The 20,899-nt window shown below is 46.8% G+C and overlaps 2 protein-coding genes across 9 annotated transcripts in view; one reads left to right on the top strand and one right to left on the bottom strand.

Moving 5' to 3' along the window:
* SNX30 (sorting nexin family member 30) overlaps positions 1 to 10,316 on the bottom strand; it is a 176,425-nt gene extending 166,109 nt beyond the window's left edge. For 7 of the 8 annotated variants that reach the window (XR_004728256.3, XM_017975594.4, XM_078374495.1 and 4 more), the window contains exon 1: positions 9,929 to 10,316. Coding sequence is in view for 6 of the 8 variants with exons in the window: in XM_017975594.4 (XP_017831083.1) it covers positions 9,929 to 10,084 (156 nt within the window). In the remaining 2 variants the exon portion in view is untranslated. The remainder of the gene's footprint in view (positions 1 to 9,928) is intronic. The other variant, XM_078374504.1, reaches the window with a different exon arrangement.
* On the top strand, positions 10,083 to 19,754 carry LOC118143812 (uncharacterized). Its single transcript, XM_078346093.1, has 2 exons — positions 10,083 to 10,592; positions 17,452 to 19,754. Exons 1-2 carry the CDS (start codon positions 10,083 to 10,085, stop codon positions 17,539 to 17,541), a joined length of 600 nt encoding a protein of 199 aa, XP_078202219.1. The 3' UTR covers positions 17,542 to 19,754.
* The last annotated feature ends 1,145 nt before the right edge of the window (positions 19,755 to 20,899 follow it).

Raw genomic sequence — 20,899 nt, 5'->3', positions numbered from 1 at the left:
GCTCCTGGGTTCTACTTAACATCGCCTCTTCCCCTAACCCTCCAGTCCTGAGGGTAACAGTAACTTCCTGCTATTGCTACTCTCTGGGTCACCTTACCATCCACCACCTGTGTAACTAGCTCCTTGTATTATGGTCTCTCGGTTTGAAATACCTTCACGGGCTTTTATTCCCTGATCAGACCTCAACTGATACGGAAATTGACAAAGCACAGGTCAAAACGGAGAAAGAAATGTGGAAAGTACAATATCAAGGAATAAGCACCACCATCACCACCTCCCATCTCTTAAAGGTTCACCATACGTCATGTACTACTTTAGGAATTCACTGAGTCTTCATATCAACCCAGTGATGTGGTTACATCTGTCATCCCCTTTTCACAGACGAGGAAACTGAGGCTCAAAGATGTTAAACAACTTGCCATTACCAAAACTATAAGTGGTGGAGCTGAGATTCAAATCCAGACGACATGATTCCAGTGTGCACACCTTTTTTTTTTTTTTTTTTGAGATGGAGTCTTGCTCTGTCACCAGGCTGGAGTGCAGTGGCATGATCTTGACTCACTGCAACCCCCACCTCCTGGGTTCAAGCGATTACCCTGCCTCAGCCTCCTAAGTAGCTGGGACTACAGGTGCATGCCACCACGCCCAGCTAACTTTTTTGTATTTTTAGTAGAGACAGGGTTTCACCATGTTGGCCAGGATGCTCTTGAGATCTCTTGATCTTGTGATCCGCCTGCCTTGGCCTCCCTAAGTGCTGGGATTACAGGCGTGAGCCATCGCATAGGCCCACGTGCACACCTTAAAACAGGAAGCAGAGGAGAAGCATTTCAAGCAGGAGGGTATGGACAGGATCAACTGTTACCTACCAAGGGGTCAAGCGAAATAAGGTCTATAAAGCATCTACTGGATTTAGCAATAAGCACCCTGAAGAACCGAGTCAGAAAGCAGACAGCAGAAGGCTTAGGAGTATGTCAGAGGTCAGGAAGTGAAAGCAAGTGCTCCAAACCTTCTCTTCAGAAAGTGTATCGTAAAGAGGAGTCACAAAATAGGGCACAAGGTCAGGCACAGTGGCGCAGGCCTATAATCCAAGCACTTTGGGAAACTGAGGCAGGAGGATCACTGAGGCCAGGAGTTCGAGACCAGCCTGGGCAACAAAGCAAGACCTTATCTTCCCCCCAATTCCCAAAAAAAAGGCACCAGATGCAGGAGAAAAGAGCATCATACCAGAGTTTCTTTTACTCTTTCTTTCTTTCTCTCTCTCTCTCTCTCTCTCTCTGTGTGTGTGTGTGTGTGTGTGTGTGTAAGAGAGACAAGGTCTCACTATATTGCCCAGGTTGTGTGTGTGTGTGTGTGTGTGTGTGTGTGTAAGAGAGACAAGGTCTCACTATATTGCCCAGGTTGGTCTTGAACTCCTGGGCTCAAGCAATGTTCCTGCCTTGGCCTCCCAAAATGCTAGGATTACAGGCAAGAGGCGCTACGCCCAGCCACTCTTGCTGGGTTTTAAAAATGAGAGCAACTTGGCCAGACATGGTGGCTCACACCTGTTATCCCAGCACTTTCGGAGGCTGAGGCAGGCTGATTGCTTGAGCTCAGGAGTTCAAGACCAGCCTGGCCAACATGGCAAAGCCCTGTCTCTACCAAAAATACAAAAATTAGCCAGGTGTGGTAGTATGTGTCTGTGGTCCCAGCTACTCACAAGGCTGGGACAGGAGAATCTCTTGAGCCCAGGAGGCAGCATTAGCAGTGAGTAAAAGATCATGCCACTGCATTCCAGCTTGGGTGACAAAGCCAGACACCTCTCAGAAAAAACAGAGCAACTTGAGTGTATTGAAATTGTTAGTTAAACACACTCAAGTAGTGTGCTGGTTGAGAGGAGTCCAAAGACGCAGGAGTGAGTCAGGAGGTCAAGCAAAGCAAGGTCTCCAAGAGGATGGGGGGTTGGGGGTGGGTCTATACCCTCAATCAGCCTTAGACTCTCTCCTTGGAACGAGGGCCAGAAAGAAAACATGGCTATGGATTCGTATCATTCTGAAATGTGAAAGAAGGAAGTTCCTTTCTGGTGGCTTCTATCTTCTCCGAGGTGGAAGGTGAGGCAATCAGCAGAAGAGAAGGTGAAGGAGAGGGTGGAGGGTATGAGGAACAGAGAAAAGGTTCAGATAAGCGACTGTGCAGAATGGGGAGTCTGTGGAAAAGGAGGAGTGCCCAGGACTACTGAAGCCCCGGCTGTGGCTGGAACCTGTGAACTTACACTGGCAGCAACCCTTGAGCTCCCTGAGCACCCTGGGTGTAGGTGAAAGACATGAACAAATGGAATCATCCAAGCTGGGTATAAAAAGAAGAGAGCAAGGAAACTGGATATAGAGGCAGCCGCAACAACAGAGATGGATCACAGAATCTAAAGGAGGCAGGGGAATCCAAGACGTCACAGAGCAGGTATAGTCAGTTGTTACTGACTCAGAGACCCAGAAAGCCAGAAGGGGAAGGCAAGACAAAATAATATTAAGTGGGGAAGAGGGAACTTTTGTCCAGTGTTGGTGGGAATGTAGATTGGTACAACCATTATGGAAAACAGTATGGAGGTTTCTAAAGAAATTAAAAATAGAACTACCATATGACCCAGCAATCCCTCTTTTGGGCACATAATCAAAGGAACTGAAATCAACACCTCATAAAGATATCTGCACTCCCACGTTCACTGCAGCATTATTCACGATAGCCAAGATATGGAAACAACCTAAGCATGCCTCAATGGACAAAGAGATAGAGAAACTGTACTGTGTGTGTACATACACAACTGAATATTCTTCAGCCCTAAAAAAGAACATCTTGTCATTTGCCATAACATGAATGAGCTTGAAGGACATTATGCCAAGCGCAAGAAGCCGGACACAGAAAGAAAAACATTGTATGATCTCACTCATATATGGAATCTTTAAAAAAAAAATCAAATTTATAGAGACAGAATACAAAATAATGGCTACCAAAGGCAGGTGGGAGAGGAAATAGGAAGATGTAAGTAAACAGACACAAAGTAGCAGATATGGAGGGGTGTACAAGTCTGGAGATCTAATGCAGAACATGAGGACTAGAGTTACCAATAATAAAATTGTACTGTACTTGACAATCACGCTAAATGAGATTCAGCTGCTCTTGCCACAAAAAATGTGTAATTATGAGATGATGACTGCGTTAATTTGCTCCACTATAGTAAACTTTTACTATCTATAGGTATCCCATAACATTAAGTGTATACCTTAAATAAATGCAATAAAATGTATTTCTTAAAAAGATAGTATCTAGGCCGGGCGCAGTGGCTCATGCCTGTAATCCCAGCACTTTGGGAGGTCAAGGCAGGCAGATCACGAGTTCAAGGTATCAGGACCATCCTGGTCAACATGGTGAAGCCCCATCTCTACTAAAAATACAAAAATTAGCTGGGCATAGTGGCGTGCACCTGTAGTCTCAGTTACTTGGGAGGCTGAGGCAGAAGAATCCTTGAACCGGGGAGGCAGAGGTTGCAGTGAGCCAAGAACTCGCCACTGCATTCCAGCCTGGTGACAGAACGAGATTCCATCTCCAAAAAAAAAAGATAATATCCAGTGGCACTATTTCAGAGCTGGAATGCTTCTACATATTACAATGCAGGGTTCGGCTGTGGGAGAGGGTAGATGCAGATGAACTGTTAAAAAGTGGAAGGTAACTAGCCAGACATTGCAGTGTGTGCCTGTAATGGAGGCTGAGGCGGGAGAATCACCTGAACTTGGGAAGCAGAGGTTGCAGTAAGCCAAGATCAGGACATGCACCCCAGCCTGGAGGATAAAGCAAGACTCTATCTTTAAAAAAAAAAAAAAAAAGAAAAGGTGAAGGTGATTAAAGATGAGATCAAGAAACCAGTAATTTTGGAAAGTCGGACAGATCAGCCACTTGGATGATTAAGGCCCCAGAGTAAGGACAGTAAGTTGGGGTCTAAAGATTTAATGAATGAGAGTGAGGCGGTGAAGCTGGAAAGTAACAAAGAAAACAGTAGTGGAAGGTCGGTAGTGGGTATTTCTTGTTTCCTGCTTGTCTAACACCTACTCCTTGATATTGCTCTGGAAACCACCTCCTCCCTTTCTAGGCACAGAGCGGGCTTCCAAAATATTTGTAATATTCTATATCCTAATCTGGGGATAGGAACATATGATTATTCTTTAAACTGCACAGATAACTTTAACTCTTTAAACTACATACATACATTGTTATAAACTTCATGTGTGTATTTTCCAATTTTTAAAAAAAATTCCTTCTCCTCATTCCAAAGATAAGCACCTGATCCAGGTCTGTGCAATCAGAATCAGAGACTGGTTTAGGCGCCTGACCCAATTCAGACCGATGAGATACCAGCCCAGAGCCTTGGCTGGAACTATCAGGACAGGAGTGCTCTCTTTCTGCTGGAGCTGGGAAGCTTGTTTATAGAACGTATTCCTTCACTGGCTTGAGAACAAGTCTGACACAGAAGCAAGCAGAGCCAGGAGATACAAAGTGACTGATCCCTGACATCATTTGAATACCTTGCTCCAGACATTCCTGAAGCCAAAATACCTGGCCCTTTTCAACAACAGATGTTTTTTTCCTCTAGGCCAGTCTGCATTCAGTTCATGTCCTTTTAACTAACAAAGAATCCTAATTCAGGGGAATGCTCAAGGTAGTTTCAATTGAACAGCCTATGTGATCCTTTTCAATACATAATCAAACTATGCCCTCCCTCCGGCTCAAGACCCTGAAACGCCCCCTGCCATGCTAACTTCCCACCCCTTGGCACTCTCGGTAAAGGCCAAAGTCCTCAGGTTGACCAGCCACACTCAACATAATCTGACCCCTCCCTTCTCTGCCCCCAACTCTGTAACTCTCCAACACTCACTCTGCCCAGCCACAATAGCCTCCAGCTGCTCCACACCAGGCCTGGGCGTTCTGGCCTCGGCTGGTCCCTCCCTGAGACACTCTTCTCCAGATATTCACCCACTAACTCCCTCACCTCCTTTCAGTCTGCTCAAATGTCAAGTTCTCAACGAGGCATAGCAAATCCTCTTCCTCATGGCCAATGTTCCCAAACACCCCTCCCCTACCGGTTCTCCTTTTTCCTCCTTCCACAGCATTTATTTTGTAATACAGTAGGAACTCACTGGGAAGAATCCAGTGAGGGCAGGGTTTTTGGCTAATTTATTCATTTCAAGTTCCTAGAGCAGGGCCTGGCTCATAGTAGGCCCTCAAATATGTATCGAATGAACAAAAAGAATGGCATGAGCCTCAAAGGAGCAGAGCTTGGTTTGTAAAAGGTGATGGAGGAAAAGCCTTCTCTATTTTGAAAACTTCAGAGGATGTCTAAGTGACCTAAGAGGGCAGGAAGTAGATGAAGAGTTCAGAGAAGAGATTGAGGATGTGGGAAGACGTGTTAGCCACACGATGAGGCTTGAATCAGGTATTAAGTTTTGGGAGACGCACAGAAGTTGGAGGCTGAGTCAGAAGAGCAACAGCCCAAGCAATTTGCAGATGAAAGTTAAAAAGGCGGGTGGCGGGTGGATCACAAGGTCAGGAAATCAAGACCATCCTGGCCAACATGGTGAAACCCCATCTCTACTAAAAATATAAAAATTAGCCAGGCGTGGTGGTATATGCACCTGTAGTCCCAGCTACCCAGGAGGCTGAGGCAAGAGAATTGCTTGAACCCGGGAGGTGGGGGTTGCAGTGAGCCAAGATTGGGCCACTACACTCCAGCCTGGGCAACAGAACAAGACACTGTCTCAAAAAGGAAGGAAGGAAGGAAGGAAGGAGGGAAGGAGGGAGGGAGGGAGGGAGGGAGGGAGGGAGGGAGGGAGGGAGGGAGGAAAGGAAGGAAGGAAGGAAGGAAGGAAGGAAGGAAGGAAGGAAGGAAGGAAGGAAGGAAGGTTAGTTAAAAAAGGAGAGAGGGGCTAAGTGATGCATTTACATTTTAGATGGAGATAGCCATATAAGGCCCAGTGAGGCTCATCCCTGTAATCCTAGCACTTTGGGAGGCGGAGGCAGGTGGATCACCTGAGGTCAGAAGTTGGAGACCAGCCAGGCTAACATGGTGAAACCCTTTCTCTACTAAAAATACAAAAATTAGCTAGGTGTGGTGGCGGTCACCTGTAATCCCAGCTACTCAGGTGGCTGAGGCATGAGAATCGCTTGAACCTAGGAGGTAGAGGTTGCAATGAGCCCAGATCATGCCACTGCACTCTAGCCTGGGCGACAGAGTGAAACTCCATCTCAAAAAAAAAAAAAAAAAAAAAAAAAGCCCAGTGAGTTTAGCAGGCATTAAAAGAACTAGTCCTGGTAACCTCTGGTAGATAGAAAGGATCCCTCCTTTGAGATCCTACAACAGGAGGCATCACTCCATGATTTGAACATTTGAGTAACTGATGGAGAGTCCATCGTATTTGGTCTTTCTCTTCTACCCAAGCATCACAGAGCCCATTCACAAGTGTCAGCTGGACCAAGACACAAGGCTACCCTGTTCACTGTACCATCTTGGACCCTCAGAAAGCAAATCCCTCTGCATAATAACCCTGTACTATCAGCAGCCCATCAAACCTTCATTCCCCTAGCCCAGAATGGACCCAGAATCCCTGTCACCCAGGATCACAACTCCAGTATCTAAAAAGACAAAACTGGCATCATTTCAGACAGACCATAGCACTGAACTGTTCTACCTCCCCTCTGATGACCCTCACACTGCTGAGGCAGGAGAAAGCTGGCCACAGGGAAGGCTTCCTGCTTCTGGCTCTGACTCACCTCTGTGGCTTGCTAGCTTCTCTCTACAGAAATTTCTTCAGTTACGAGACCACATGTGTATGCCAAGATTCAAGGAAAATGTTACTCCTAGTCAGAGAAAGAAATTGCAATGCTTAGCCTCTAAGGAAAAGTGGCTTACTATAAATCAGGCCCTTGAGAATGGTGTCATTTAGATGCTACCCATAGCTGTTAGGAAATTTATTAAATATTCAATAATTAGGCTAGTCATGGTAGCTCACGCCTGTAATTCCAACACTTTGGGAGGCCAAGGCAGGTGGATCACTTGAGGCCAGGAGTGTCTGCCATCAGCCCAGCCAACATAGTGAAACTTCATCTGTACTAAAAACAAAAAACTTAGCCAGTCAAGGTGGCACATGCCTGTAATTCCAGCTACTCTGGAGTTGAGGCACAAGAATCACTTCAACCAGGGCGGTGGAGGTTGGAGTGAGTCAGGATCAGGCCACTGAACTCCGGCCTAGCAGACAGAGTGAGTCTCTGTCTCAAAAAATACATAGATATGCAGTAATTGGTCAGGCGCAGTGGCTCACATCTGTAATCCCAGCACTTTGTGAGGCTGAGGTGGGAGGATCACAAGGGCAGGAAATCAAGACCATGCTGGCCAACATGGGGAAACCCTGTCTCTACTAAAATACAAAAAATTAGCCGAACATGATGGCGGACACCTGTAGTCCCAGCTACCTCAGGAGGCTGAGGCAGGAAAATCGCTTGAACCCAGGAGGCAGAAGTTGCAGTGAGCCAAGATTGTGCTACTTCACTACAGCCTGATGAAGAGCAAGACTTCATCTCAAAAAAAAAAAAAATATATATATATATATATATTCAATAATTAATAATGCCGTCAAGACTCTCCCTCTCACACAGAACAGACCCTATAAAGGAAGCAATCAGTAATTAGACTTGAGACTGACTTTTTGGCCACAAACCAGATGTTGGTGGTACAGGGAATTTGTCTTCCAAGTGCTTATTAGTAAAATGCCCATTCTCTAGTCAGGCATCATCCAAGAGTGAATCGTTAAGCAAATATTTAAAATAGCTATCTGTAGTAGCCAGTCTCCAAGATGGTCAGTGATCCCCACCTCTTGGTATTCACACCCTCTCCCCACATTGTACCAGTGTCAATCTGTGTGACCAACAGAATACAGCAGAGGCGTGTCACTTCCAAAAAAGATTATAGGAGACTGGCTCGAGTCTTGGGCTCTCTTGGATCACTCACTCTGGGGGGGAAAAATCCAGTTGCCACATCAAACAGCCCTATGGAGCTTAGCTAAGGCCTGCCAACAACCATGTGCATGAGCTTAGAAGTGGATCCTTCCCTAATCCAGCCTGCAGATGACTGCAACCTCGAGGAAAACCTAATTCTGAACCACTCAGATTGTCCCACAGACACTATTTTCAGGTGGTTAAGTTTTAGGGTAATTTGCTACACAGCAATAGATAATTAATTCAGTGTCCTATACAGAACTGAGAGGAAAATGAGAAGGTTTAACCTCAGTTCCTATACTACTTTAAGACCAATTTTTGTCCATAAGAAAGCAAATTTACTCAGTCATTCAACACTTTTTTGAGACAGGGTCTCACTTTCTTGCCCAGGCTGGACTACAGTGATGCAATCATAGCTCACTGCAGCCTTGAACTCCAGGGCTCAAGCAATCCTCCCACCTCAGCCTCCTGAGTAGCTTGGACTACAGGTGCATGCCATCATGCCCAGAAGAGAGACAGAGAGAAAGTGTGTGTGTAGCTTGAACTACAGGTTCATGCCACCACACCCAGAGTGTGAGAGAGAGAGAGAGAGTGTGTGTGTGTGTGTGTGTGTGGAGATGGGGTCTCGATATATTGCCCAGGCTGGTCTCAAACGTTTGACCCAGAGCAATCCTCCAGCCTCAGCCTCCCAAAGCGCTGATATTACAGGTGTGAGTCACTGCACCTGGCTTCCATCAGCTTTTTAAATTTTCCTGTTCCTAATGCTTTAGAACTCCCTGCTTTCACAAACTCTCTGCAGAAGGTACATCAAGTCCCACTCTCTAGAGATTCTAAGTGCTCAGTGCCCTTCTGACTGCAAGGCGGACAAATTATATTTTCTCATCCTCATTTTTACTGTATGCTGTCCCGTGCATGCTGTCCCGTGCAGTACAGTAAGGGAAGAAGAAAGTTAGGTCCCCTGTTCCCATTAATTTTGGGACAAGGCGGAATTCATTTAGTATTTTACTAGGGAGAGAAAATCTTGCAAAGGACCTGAGAACAATTCTAGTTTCTGCAATTAGTGACTAAGTGGCGGCAGGAGCGCTTATACAATCACTGCTCAAGTTCCCTTCATAACTGAAATGGCCATGGGGGCAGGGAGGAGGCCGTCCCTTATCCCAGCCTGGACTCTGCGGTCTCTCCAAGCAGCAGGAGGGTTACGCTGCTGTAAGAAAATCTGGAGCCTCCCTCTGTACAAAGAAGGTCAAAGGGCGAGCCTTCTTTTTATCAACCACAAAACCAGCCTGTGCCAAACCTAAACAGAGTGGTAGGCCGTCGGAGGTGAATGGAGCCCCAGACAGAAAACCACAACGAGGTTCTCCAGCCGCCGCTGGCTGGGGTCTGAGTCAGGTGACTCCTCAGGGCAAACAGCAAACCTAAACAAAGATCACTCCCCACATGACTGACTCAGGGGAAGAAGACTCCCGGTAAGCCCAGGGCTGCCCGGTCCCAGCACGGAAAGCCATGAACTCCTGCTTCTGTGCAGTCTCGGGAAACTGGAGGAGCTACAAGTTATGCAGCAGCTCAGCCTACCGGGATGCACCTGGAGAACTCGGGACCCCATCCGAGGACACAGGCGCCCTGCCCTGCACACACGCCTCCCGCCCCAACACGCAGGCGGGACCCCTCCCCACCAGCTGTCACCAGCGCTCGCTATCAGTCACAGCCAGCGAAGCCCATCCCTCTGCGGCTGCGACCCCGCGGAGGCGGCAGAAGAGACGCTTTCGCCGAGGGCTCCGGGGCCAGGGCACGCCCGTCCCGCGGGAAGGGGAGGCAGGGTGGGCGCGGCCCCAGGCACTAGAAGGCTCCGGATCCAACATCCCCACCCCCGGGAGAGCGAAATAAGCCTCCCAATCCCCAGTCCCAGGCGCCCCACCTTGTCACCGAAGCTGCGGGCCATCAGCAGGTCCGGGCTGGGCGTGCTGTCACCACCCACGGCCTCCTCGCTGCTGGAGCCGGCCAGCGGGTGCGGCATGTCACGCAGGGAGTGGGGCCCGGTGGACGGCAGGGCCTTGGGGGGCCCGCCCGCCATGGCGTGCACCGCTCGGGACGCGCCGCCGCCGCTTCCTCCAGCTGCCGGCCGCGGCGGGCTCCCCGAGAACCCCAGGCCGAAGCTCTGCGCCGCCGCCGCTCAGCCCGAGGCCTTGCACCGGCCGGGCCAGGAGCCGCCTCCAACCGCCGGCTGGTCTCTGCCCGCGCTGAGACCCTCCGCTCCGCTCCGCGCCGCGCGCGCCCGAACCCGCCGCGGGTCTACCGGCAGCACCGCCTCGGCACCCAGCCCGCACAGCCAAGCCGCCCACCCGCTCCGGCCCCGCCCCCGAGGTGCCGCGGCCGCCCGGGAGGGGGCGGGGAGAGCGGGGAGGGGCAAGTGGGGAGTGGGGGAGGGACGGAGAGAGAGAGAGAGAGGAGGCGCAGCCCCGCCCCCGCCCGGCAGGAAGTGCGCCCTGGGCCTCTGCGGCTATCCTCCCAGTGTCCAACCTCGCCTCGCGGAGGCCGCCGCGCGGAGGAAATGTCTAACGGAAATCGGAGGTGGAAAAGAGGTTAGAGGAGCCTCTTCCATTCCACTCGCGTTTACTGATGCGCCCACCTGCAGCCAGGCTTGGGGCTGGGGGCTTCCAGGACACGCACAAGAGTCAGGGTCTTCTGGCCTCTAAGGCACGCGCAGAAAGAACCCGAAATAGACGAAATTACGACCCATATCAGAAGAATAGCATAAAAGGCGACGAAGCTCAAAGGAGCCGGAGGACATCGTCTGGGGAACCTGGAACCGGCTTCAAGGAGGCGGTGTGGGGAGTCTTCAGACTCACTATGAGGTCCCCATTGTGTCTTGCTTCTGCAGCTGAGCTAGGTTTGTGTAAAGTCACACCTCAGAACAGCGAGCATAAGTAGAGAGCTACAAATGACATGCGACTCTTCAGCTCACACTTTCGCCAAATACTTTTGAAAGAACCACGAGGTTCGAGTTATTTTTCAGGCATTTATTTGTGCTTCCTTTCCAGGCCTTGGGCTGAGCTGATTCTCAGCTTTATTTGCTGGCATGGTGCAAATAGTCAAGGTGTTACTTCTTTGGGGTGCAAGTTCACCTCCTTTTTCTGCCTTACCTGTCCCTAGATCTTCTGTTTACAAGGCCAAGTCTTTAAAGGGTTCTCAGTCCCTTTAGCAAAGTAATGGGTAGGGAGACATTGTGAGGGACTACATTTTCCCTACCCATTCCAAACTCAAAGGTTTGCCTAGTTTTACCTGCTAAAAGGTGGTGACCGATGTTGACTCTGGAATTCGCTAAGGCCTATACCACAGTTGTCACTAGAAACAAGTGGAAGAGAATGCAGAGAGTTGAAATCTACCCAAAATATCAATCAGAGACTCTGAGCTTCAAAGACCTTCCCCTATTTCCCCTAATGTAATTTATATAGGTTTGGACCCTTAGTCCTCAAGCTATTATCTTTTATCTCCTCCACATGAGTCTGCCTTGGCTGGGAAAAACAGCATTCAAAGGGCACTGGGAACAATTTTAAATGCTGCATCTAAGGAATGCCAAGATCTGGTCCTCTTGGAGTTGCGTTAAAATTAACACTTTCACATTCAAGGGCTGCCTACAACTACTACAGATCCTATTATCTGTTCTTCTGAATTAGCACAAAAACAAATAGCACAATATAACTAGAAATGAGTGTCTATAGATGCATAAATAGGTTTTTTTTTTTATTGAATGGTGCTACTTACTTTAACAAGCAGGCTGCCTTAGATATGATGGTGATCTGTATGGATTAAGACTCCACAGAAGCTTTTTCTTTTGGACATCTGGGAACGTGAAAAAAGAACCACATTTGAATTCTCCTTTGTCACTACAAGTGGGTGACCATGAGCAAGTTACCTCAGTGAACCTGTTGCTAACCTAAAAAGGAGAATGGAGAGCAGGTAATAATACCTGATGAGATGGTTGTGTGAGTTAAATAGCATTCATTATGTCACAGTCCTAGCAAAGTGCTAGCATGGAAAAGGTGCTCCCTAAATGTTAATTACCTTCCTTTCCCTTTCTGTCAGGTTTTCTCTACTACTATTATGAAATAATAATCAAAGAGTTTTCATAATTAAATATGCTTTACTATTCTGAGTAGGATCTGGTTGAATTTAATATATATATATACACATAGATATATGTATATATATATCTATGTGTATATATATATACACATAGGGAGTATATATATAGGGAGACCACGGTGGAAGGATCACTTGAGCCCATAAGTTCAAGACCAGCTTAGGCAACATAGTGAGACCCCATCTCTACATAAAATGTAAAAATGAGTCTGGCATGGTGGCATGTACCTGTAGTCCCAGCTACTTAAGAGGCTGAGGTGGAAGGATTGCTTGAGCCTGGGAGGTTGAGGCTGCAATGAGCCAAGATTGCAGCACTATACTCCAGCCTGGGTAACGGAAGGAGACTCTGTCTCAAAATAAAATAAAAGTGTGTGTATGTGTGTGTGTGTGTGTGTGTGTGTGTGTGTGTGTATGCTGACCTCCAGAGTCCTCCATTTGCTTAATTTAGATTGGAGTACCACTTTTCTATGCTCATACCAAAACAAGGACCCAGACTCAGAGTTCCTAAAAGACCATATGAAATCATTTATTACAGTTTATTTATTTTCCAGTTTCCTGGTTGGTCAATGGCAGCTGGCCACAATTATCCAGTGGGTAGTCATCAAAACTAAAGAAAGTGAATTTGTATGGAAAGTATTTTGGTAGAAAGTTTCCACCATGAAATTTAGCCCAGCCCTGCCCGTTCATATTCACCATTTCCTGTTGTATTTCAGTGTTCCTTGTGGTGGGAAATTGTGGCTGAAATAACATAAGTGTCCCAGAGCATGTGACTTTGCTTCTCCTAAAAGGTTTTTGTTTTGTTTTGTTTTGTCTTGTTTTGAGACAGGGTTTCACTCTGGAGTGCAGTGGCATGATCTCAGCCCTCTGCAACCTCCATCTCCTGGATTCAAGCAATTCTCCTGCCTCTCAGCCTCCACGGTAGCTGAGATTACAGGCATGAGCCACCACACCCAGCTAATTTTTGTATTTTTAGTACAGACGGGGTGTCACCGTTTTGGACAGGCTGGTCTCGAACTCTTGACCTCAAGTGATCTGCTCACCTCAGCCTCTCAAAGTGCTGAGATTACAGGCTACTAAAAGTTTCAAAAGCAGCACTGCGGTAAGGAGGAAACATGTAACGTTTCTGCATCAGAGCAGAAGGCCACGGTGTTTGTTGGAATTTATGGAGGGAAGCTCAGATTTCCAGAGTTGAGCTCTGAGGAAGACAGTAGATTTATGTGTGTGCATGAGAGGCAGGGGAGGTCTCCTATGCCAACAGAACCCAAGAACACAGCATGGGGCCCTCCCAATCCTTAGGGAATCTTAGACACTTAGGCTGGCACCTTTCAGGAGACAGGGCTTTGGGCCCCAGAATTTAGTACGTTTACCAAGCTGAAATCCTGTCAACCTCGCTAGCAAGGCTAGCAAGGCTGCATGTGAGTGCCCAGACCTCAGAAACAAAGCAGTCTCAATGCATCATTCGCTCATTCTCTCCCCTGGTACAGCGTGTGCTTAGGCCTTTTTCTTGTTTGTATTAGCCGCTTATCCTCTGGTGGTTTTTAGTACAATCATAGCTTTATTCTATATGGCATCCCAAGCCCTGCCTCAGAATAACACCACCACTTCTGAAGTGGACGGCTGGTGAGGACAAAGGACGTTTTCAGAAAGCATTCAGAGTGACATGTCGCAAGCCACAGAGGGCTGTCTCAAACAAGGGGGGCAAGTGAGAAGGCACAATCCCCAACAGAGACAAAATTGTGTAGACAATTTAATTCATCCAATGATGTCCCGGGAAAGAAACAAGGTCCACTTGAGTCCAGGATCTGAACAATTTTACAAACAAGAAATTGGAACTCGCTACTGAACCAGCAGAGGGGTTTGTGGGTGAATGACAGGATCATTTTCTCTCTCTGTGTAGAAAAGCTCCTGGCTTGCAAAGCATGGAGAACTCGATGCAGAGAGTAGTACAAGACAGTTATGCAGTCAGTGTTCTGAATCTCAAACTTTGGGTGCCTAACAATCACTTGTGAGCTTGTTAAAATGCAAACTTCCAGGCCCCACATCAAGAGATACTGCTTCTGGAGTGAGGCCTGGAATGATTTTTAATTAAAAAACATGTTAATAATCTCCTAGGTGATGCTTATGCTGATGCTAGTCTATAGACTATATTTTGAGAAACACTGTTCTTTTAGCTCCTTCCATTTCTCTTGCTTGTTCTCTCTTTCTTTCTCTCTTTTAACCTCCTAGCATCAATCCATCAAGATCCTTCCTTTTTTTATTTTTTGACACAGAATCTCACTCTGTCGCCCAGGCTAGAATGCAGTGGTGCAATCATAGCTCACTGCAACCTCCACCTCCCGGGTTCAAGAGATTCTCCTGCCTCAGCCTCCTGAGTAGCTGGGATTACAGGCATGCAGTACCATGCCCAGCTAATTTTTGTATTTTTTACTAGAGATGGGAGTTTGCCATGTTGGCCAGGCTTGTCTCAAACTCCTGACCTCAGGTGATCCACCTGCTTCAGCCTCCCAGAGTGCTGGAATTACAGGTATGAGCCACCACACCCAGCCTCTCTCTCTCTCTTTTAACCTAGCATGAATCCATTAAGATCCTTCTAATTTTCTTTGTTGTTGTTGTTGTTTGATACAAAGTCTTGCCTGGTCACCCAGGCCGTAGTGCAATGATGCAATCTCAGCTCACTGTAACTGCTGCCTCCTGGGTTCAAGCAATTCTCCTGCCTCAGCCTCCTGAGTAGCTGGGATGCACCACCATACCCAGCTAATTTTTGTATTTTTAGTAGATATAGGGTTTCACTATGTTGGCCAGGCTGGTCTCAAACTCATGACCTCAAGTGATTTATCAGCTTCGGCCTCCCAAAGAGCCACTGCTCTCAGCCAAGATCCTTCCATTTTTCTAAACCACAAATTGACATTCCAAACCTTTAAGTTTTACTTTAAATTAATTTCCTGTTTGAAAACTTGCTTAGAAAGCAACTATCTATTAGAAAATTATATTATAAGGTCCTTCTGCTCCTAAACTTTTATGATTATTTTTAGTGAGCATCTACCAGGTGCTTAAAATATAAGGGAAGATTGAGGTGATGGATAGCCCATTTACCCTGATGTTACTATGCATCGTATGCCGGTATCAAAGTATCAGAGCATCTCATGTACCCTATAAATATATACACCTACTATGTACCCATGAAAAATTTTAAATTAAAAATTTTAAGGAATTAACCTATCTGTTGATAGTTTCATTTCATAAGTCTGGTTGTGAAGTAGATCACAGAGGAGTAAATACTTTCCAGAGCCTCCAAAACCTTGGACTACCCTAAAGGCTCCTAGTAGCTGGACCACTATAGAAACACCTTTCACTGCCATAACTGAAGGATACGTGCTACCTGGCTTTCTTTACAAGCAGGCACAGGTGTATGGAGTGTGGGCATACATGTGTATTCCTTTGTGAGGATTACTCATTAGAGAGGTTGGGCTGGAGAAGATATGAAACTGACAAGTACTGGAACCATAGGCATTGAGTCTTATTAGCAGTGATTTTTACTGGCTGTATGCCTCCATGAAAGTGTTTGATTCCATCACTAGGAGTGATCCTTAAAAGTCATCTGGAGCACAGTGGCTCACGCCTGTAATCGCAGCACTTTGAGAAGCTGAGGCAGGTGGATCACCCAAGATCAGGAGTTTGAGACCAGCCTGACCAATATGGTGAAACCCCATCTCTACTAAAAATACAAAAATTAGCCAGGTGAGGTGGCACATGCCTATAATCCCAGCTACTCAGAAGGCTGAGGAATGAGACTGCAGTGAGCCCAGATTGAGCCATTGCACTCCAGCCTGGGCAACCAGAGTGAAACTCTATCTCAAAAAAGAAAGGACATCTGGAACATGGACATTCACACATGATATGGCCCAGCAGTTCTACATTCAGAATGCAAAAGAAATGCATGCATATATTCACAAAAAGATGGATCCAAGAATCTACTCAGAAGGGCTATGTATCACAGCCAAAACTAGAAACAGGTCACGTGGCTGTCAACAGTGGAATGTGTGAATAAATGTGGTACAGTCACACAATGGAATATTGCACAACAGAATGAAGGAACAACATGGTGAATGCATCTCACAAACATAATAGTGACAAGCTAGAAAAAAAGAACATCTGCTGTAAGAGTCCAGCAGCTTTATATAAAGCCAAAAAAATGGGCAAAACTAACGTATAGTGTGAGAAATCAGAATAGTGGTACCTTTGTAGCAAGTTTCTGGGGTACTTGTTTTTTGATTTGGGGGATGGTTTTGTTTTTGGTTTTTTGGTTTTTTTTTGGAAAAATTCATCAAGCAGGCTGGCCACAGTGGCTCATGGCTGTAATTCCAATACTTTTGGAGGCCGAGGTGGGCAAATTGCCTGAGCCCAGGAATTCAAGACCAGCCTGAGCAACATGGTAAAAACTTGTTTCTACAAAAAAATCAGCTAGGAATACTGGTATGTACCTGTAGTCCCCGCTACCCAGGAGGCTGAGGTGGGAGAATAAATTGAGCCTGGGAGCCCAGGAGGCGGAAGATCACTTGAGCCCAGAAGGCAGAGCAAAGATTGTACTACTGCACTCCAACCTGGGTGACAGTGTGAGACCCTGTCTCAAAAAAAAAAAAAAATTCATCAAGCAGTATATTTATGATTTGTGAGCCTTTATGTTCTACTTCAATAAAAAGTTTACGTTAAAAAGGGCATCTAGGCCGAATGTGATGACTCACGCCTGTAATCCCAGCATTTTGGGAGGCCGAGGTAGGCATATCACCTGAGGTTGGCAGTTCGAGACCAGCCTGACCAACATGGAGAAACCCCATCTCTACTAAAAATACAAAATTAGCCGGGTGTGGTGGCACATGCCTATAGGTCCAGCTACTCAGGAGGCTGAGGCAGGAGAATCGCTTGAACCCAGAAGGCAGAGGTTGCCTCAAGCCGAGATCACGCCATTGCACTCCAACCTAGGCAACAAGAGCAAAAATGCCATCTGAAAAAAAAAAAAAAAAGCAGGGAGGGCCTTCTAGTCTTCAACCCTTGCTTCAGAAGTGTGGAAGCTGAGGCCCAGAGGTAGTCATTTGCATGAGGTCTATGAAGAGTGCTCCTTCCACTTTGATGCATATTGTGCACATGTGGGTTTGGGGGATGCTATTTTAAATAAAAGCAACTGACAAAGGACAAAAGAAATAAGCAAAAAGAGAGAAGTGTCAGCCACTATTACTTCCCTACCAGAGAGTCGTTTGCTCCTCCTTCATTGCTTCATTGCTTGTCTCTTCTCCCTTTCAGATGCAGTCATGTGTGGACCAATGCCTGGAGCTGCTGCAGCCATCTTGTGGCCATGAGTGGAGATGTTCCGGATACCCTGAAGATAGTTGAGTGGATAAATAGAAAGAGCCTGTGTCTTTGGTGGAGCCACTACATCTAAATCCAGACTTCTTTTGCAGAATATAAACATCTCTATGGTGCCAGGCAGTTTAATTTGAATCCCTGTGGCTTGCAGATGAATTCATCCTTATGGATTCAGAAGACAAGGAATACAGGGAAGCAGGAGAAAGTCTAAGAAGAGAGTTCACCTTGTGGGTTACAATGTTCACAGCAGGAGTACCAGCCTTCTGTAACATGCAATCTCAAAAGAGGCAACATCACCTTCAAAAGGATGTAAATTGGTTCTTGGAATTGGGGGTCAAAAAAAAATCTTAAACATAATGATTTCTGGTCCTCACAAAGCTCAGCCTTATTCCTTAGTATTTAATTTTCTTGTTAGGGATCATTTAAACATAACTAACTCTTCCTCTTCAGGGGCAGTGATTTTTAAAAAAAAAAAGCAAATTGAGAAACACTGCTTTACACAGATGGAGGGCAAACTCTGAGAAAAAGAATAGAGTTCCTGGCTTCCTAAGGTAGACCTCCTGATCCTTCTGAAAACCTTGGAATTCCACTGACACTTCCCAGATCCTTGCCCTGGGTTCTGCCACCATGGTAGCTCCAGCCATGCCAGCTCTGCAGTCCTTCCTGTGCTTTGTAACCCAGGCCTGCAGACACGTCCTCACTGCACAGAGGTAGTGACGGTGTGTATGCACGAGGCCTTGTTTTTATGCACAACCTGCTAGCTATGTAGTGAGATGGTGCTGGGGACACGGCAATAAAATTATTACTTCACACCCAGATTATAGATCCAGATGAGGTGACTTGCTAGAGACAGGGCTTCCCCATTCCTCCCAGCTATAGAAGGTAATTAATTATGCTGGGGTTTCAGGATTTTTGTTGTTCTTGTTGATGTTTCTGAGACGGGGTCTCGCTCTTGTTGCCCAGGCTGGAGTGCAGTGGTGCAATCTCGGCTCACCACAACCTCTGCTTCCCAGATTCAAGTGATTCTCCTGCTTCAGCCTCCTGAGTAGCTGGGACTACAGGCATGTGCCACCACACCTGGCCAATTTTTGTATTTTTAGTAGAGACAGGGTTTCTCCATGTTGGTCAGGTTGGTCTCAAACTCTCGACCTCAGGTGATCCGCCCACCTCGGTCTCCCAAAGTGCTGGGATCACAGGCATGAGCCACTGCGCTCAACCAGTTTCTGGATTTTCTGATTGGCAGGGTAGTAGGCTTGGTGTTCCCCCTCTGCTCCCATTCAGGGCTTCCTGTGATGTAGCAGGCAGGAAAACACCACCACCACTACTCATGAAAATGGGAGACAGGCTGGGCACGGTGGCTCACACGTGTAATCCCAGCACTTGGGGATGCTGAGGCAGGTGGATCACATGAGACCAGAAGTTCCAGATCAGCCTGGCCAACATGGCAAAACCCCATCTCTACTTAAAAAAATACAAATATTAGTCAGGCATGCTGGTGCACATCTGTAATCCCAGATACTCAGGAGGCTGAAGCACAAGAATAGCTTGAACCTGGCAGGCAGAGGTTGCAGTGAGCCAAGCATGCCGTTGCTCCCAGCCTGGGTGACAGAGTGAGACCCTGTCTCAAAAAAAAAAAAAAAAGCTACAGTGTCCACTTCTCCTTTCAGCTGAGGCCCAGCTGGGCTTGGGCTAGTCAGACAAGTAAAGAAGGATGGAAGGAATATCTCTCACCTGCAGCTCCAGGTGGTACAGGAATCAAGGGATTGTGCAGAGCTGAGTAAAGTGAGGAGCCGAGACCACAGAACCAGAGTCAGGGGTCTGAATTAGTCACTAAAGCAAGGGAAGTGATGGTGGTGGCAAAAGCAAATGTTAAAGGTCAAGAACAGAGCCAGGGTTCAAGACTCAGAAGCAACAGGTGCAGAGAATAAGCCTGGCAATCCTGGGCAGCATCTGGGTGGGCACTCTCATAGTTAGGAACCATGGTGCTTGCTGGGGTGGCATGCATGGCGTGGCAAGGACAGCCCGAATGGAAGGCTTCCTTGGAAAGGCTTCTCTGAGCTAGCAGGAGGATTTGGACAGGGGAAATGACTTCTCACAATTCCTTCCTGACCACCCACATAATTGGTTCAAATTAAGCACTAGGTTGTAGAGGTACCAATTCTTTGTTTCTGGAGGCAGGATGCTTTCTTGGCATAGATATACTCCCGGAGGAAGGATGTGGCTAGCAATAATTGCCTTCTCTCCTTTTAATTTTAGAATAGTTTGGATTTCCCGAAAAGTTGCAAAGACAGTACAGAGCGTTTCTGCATACTCCTCACCCCGCATCTTCATTGTTAACATCGTATATCATTCTGGTACATTTGTCACAACTAAAGAGTCAACAATGCTGCGTTGCTATTAACTAAACTGTATGCTTTATTCTTATTTCACTAGATTTTCCCCCAAAGTTCTTTTTTTGTCCCAAAATCCCACCCAGGATACCACATTACATTTTGCAGTCATGTTTCATTAGCCTGCTCTGGTCTGTGACAGTTTCTCAGACTTTGCTTGCTTATGATAGTATTGACAGTTTTGGGAAAGTTATTCATCAGGTACGTTGTAGATTTCCCCTCAGTTTGGTTTTGTCTGATGTTGTCCTCGTGGCTAAAGTGGAGTTTGAGGGTTTTTGAGAGGAAGACCGCTGAGGTAAGGTGCCATTTTTTTTTTTCCCTTGAGATGGAGTTTTGCTCCTATTGCCCAGGCTGGAGTGCAATCAATGGCTCAAGCTCAGCTCACTGCAACCTCCGCCTCCCAGGTTCAAGCAATTCTCCTGCCTCAGCCTCTGGAGTAGCTGGGATTATAGGTGTGCACCACCATGCCCAGCTAATTTTTTGTATTTTTAGTAGAGACAGGGTTTCACTATGTTGGCCAGGCTGGTCTCAAACTCCTGACCTCAGGTGATCTATCCGCCTCGGCCTCCCAAAGTGCTGGGATTCCAGGCATAAGCCACCGCACCTGGCCAGTAAAGTGCCATTCTAATAACATCATATGTGTTAATCTGTGTTGCATTGCTATAAAGGAATACCTGAGACTGGATAATTTATAAAGAAAAGAGGCTTATTTGGCTCATGATTTGCAAGCTTTACAAGAAGCATAGTGCCGGCATCAGCTTCTGGTGAGGCTCAGGAAGCTTATGAGAGAAGACAAAGAAGAAGCCAGCGTATCACACGGCAACAGAGGGAGCAAGAGAGAGGAGGAGGTCCCAGGTTCACTTAAACAACCAGCTCTCTTGCCAGGTGTTTTGGCTCACACCTGTTATTCCCAACACTTTGGGAGGCCAAGGTGGGTGGATCACCTGAGGCCAGGAGTTCAAGACCAAACTGGCCAACATGGTGAAACCCTGTCT

Source organism: Callithrix jacchus, chromosome 1, assembly GCF_049354715.1.
Source record: "Callithrix jacchus isolate 240 chromosome 1, calJac240_pri, whole genome shotgun sequence".
NCBI lineage: Eukaryota > Metazoa > Chordata > Mammalia > Primates > Cebidae > Callithrix > Callithrix jacchus.
This window is presented reverse-complemented; position numbering and strand designations above follow the sequence as displayed.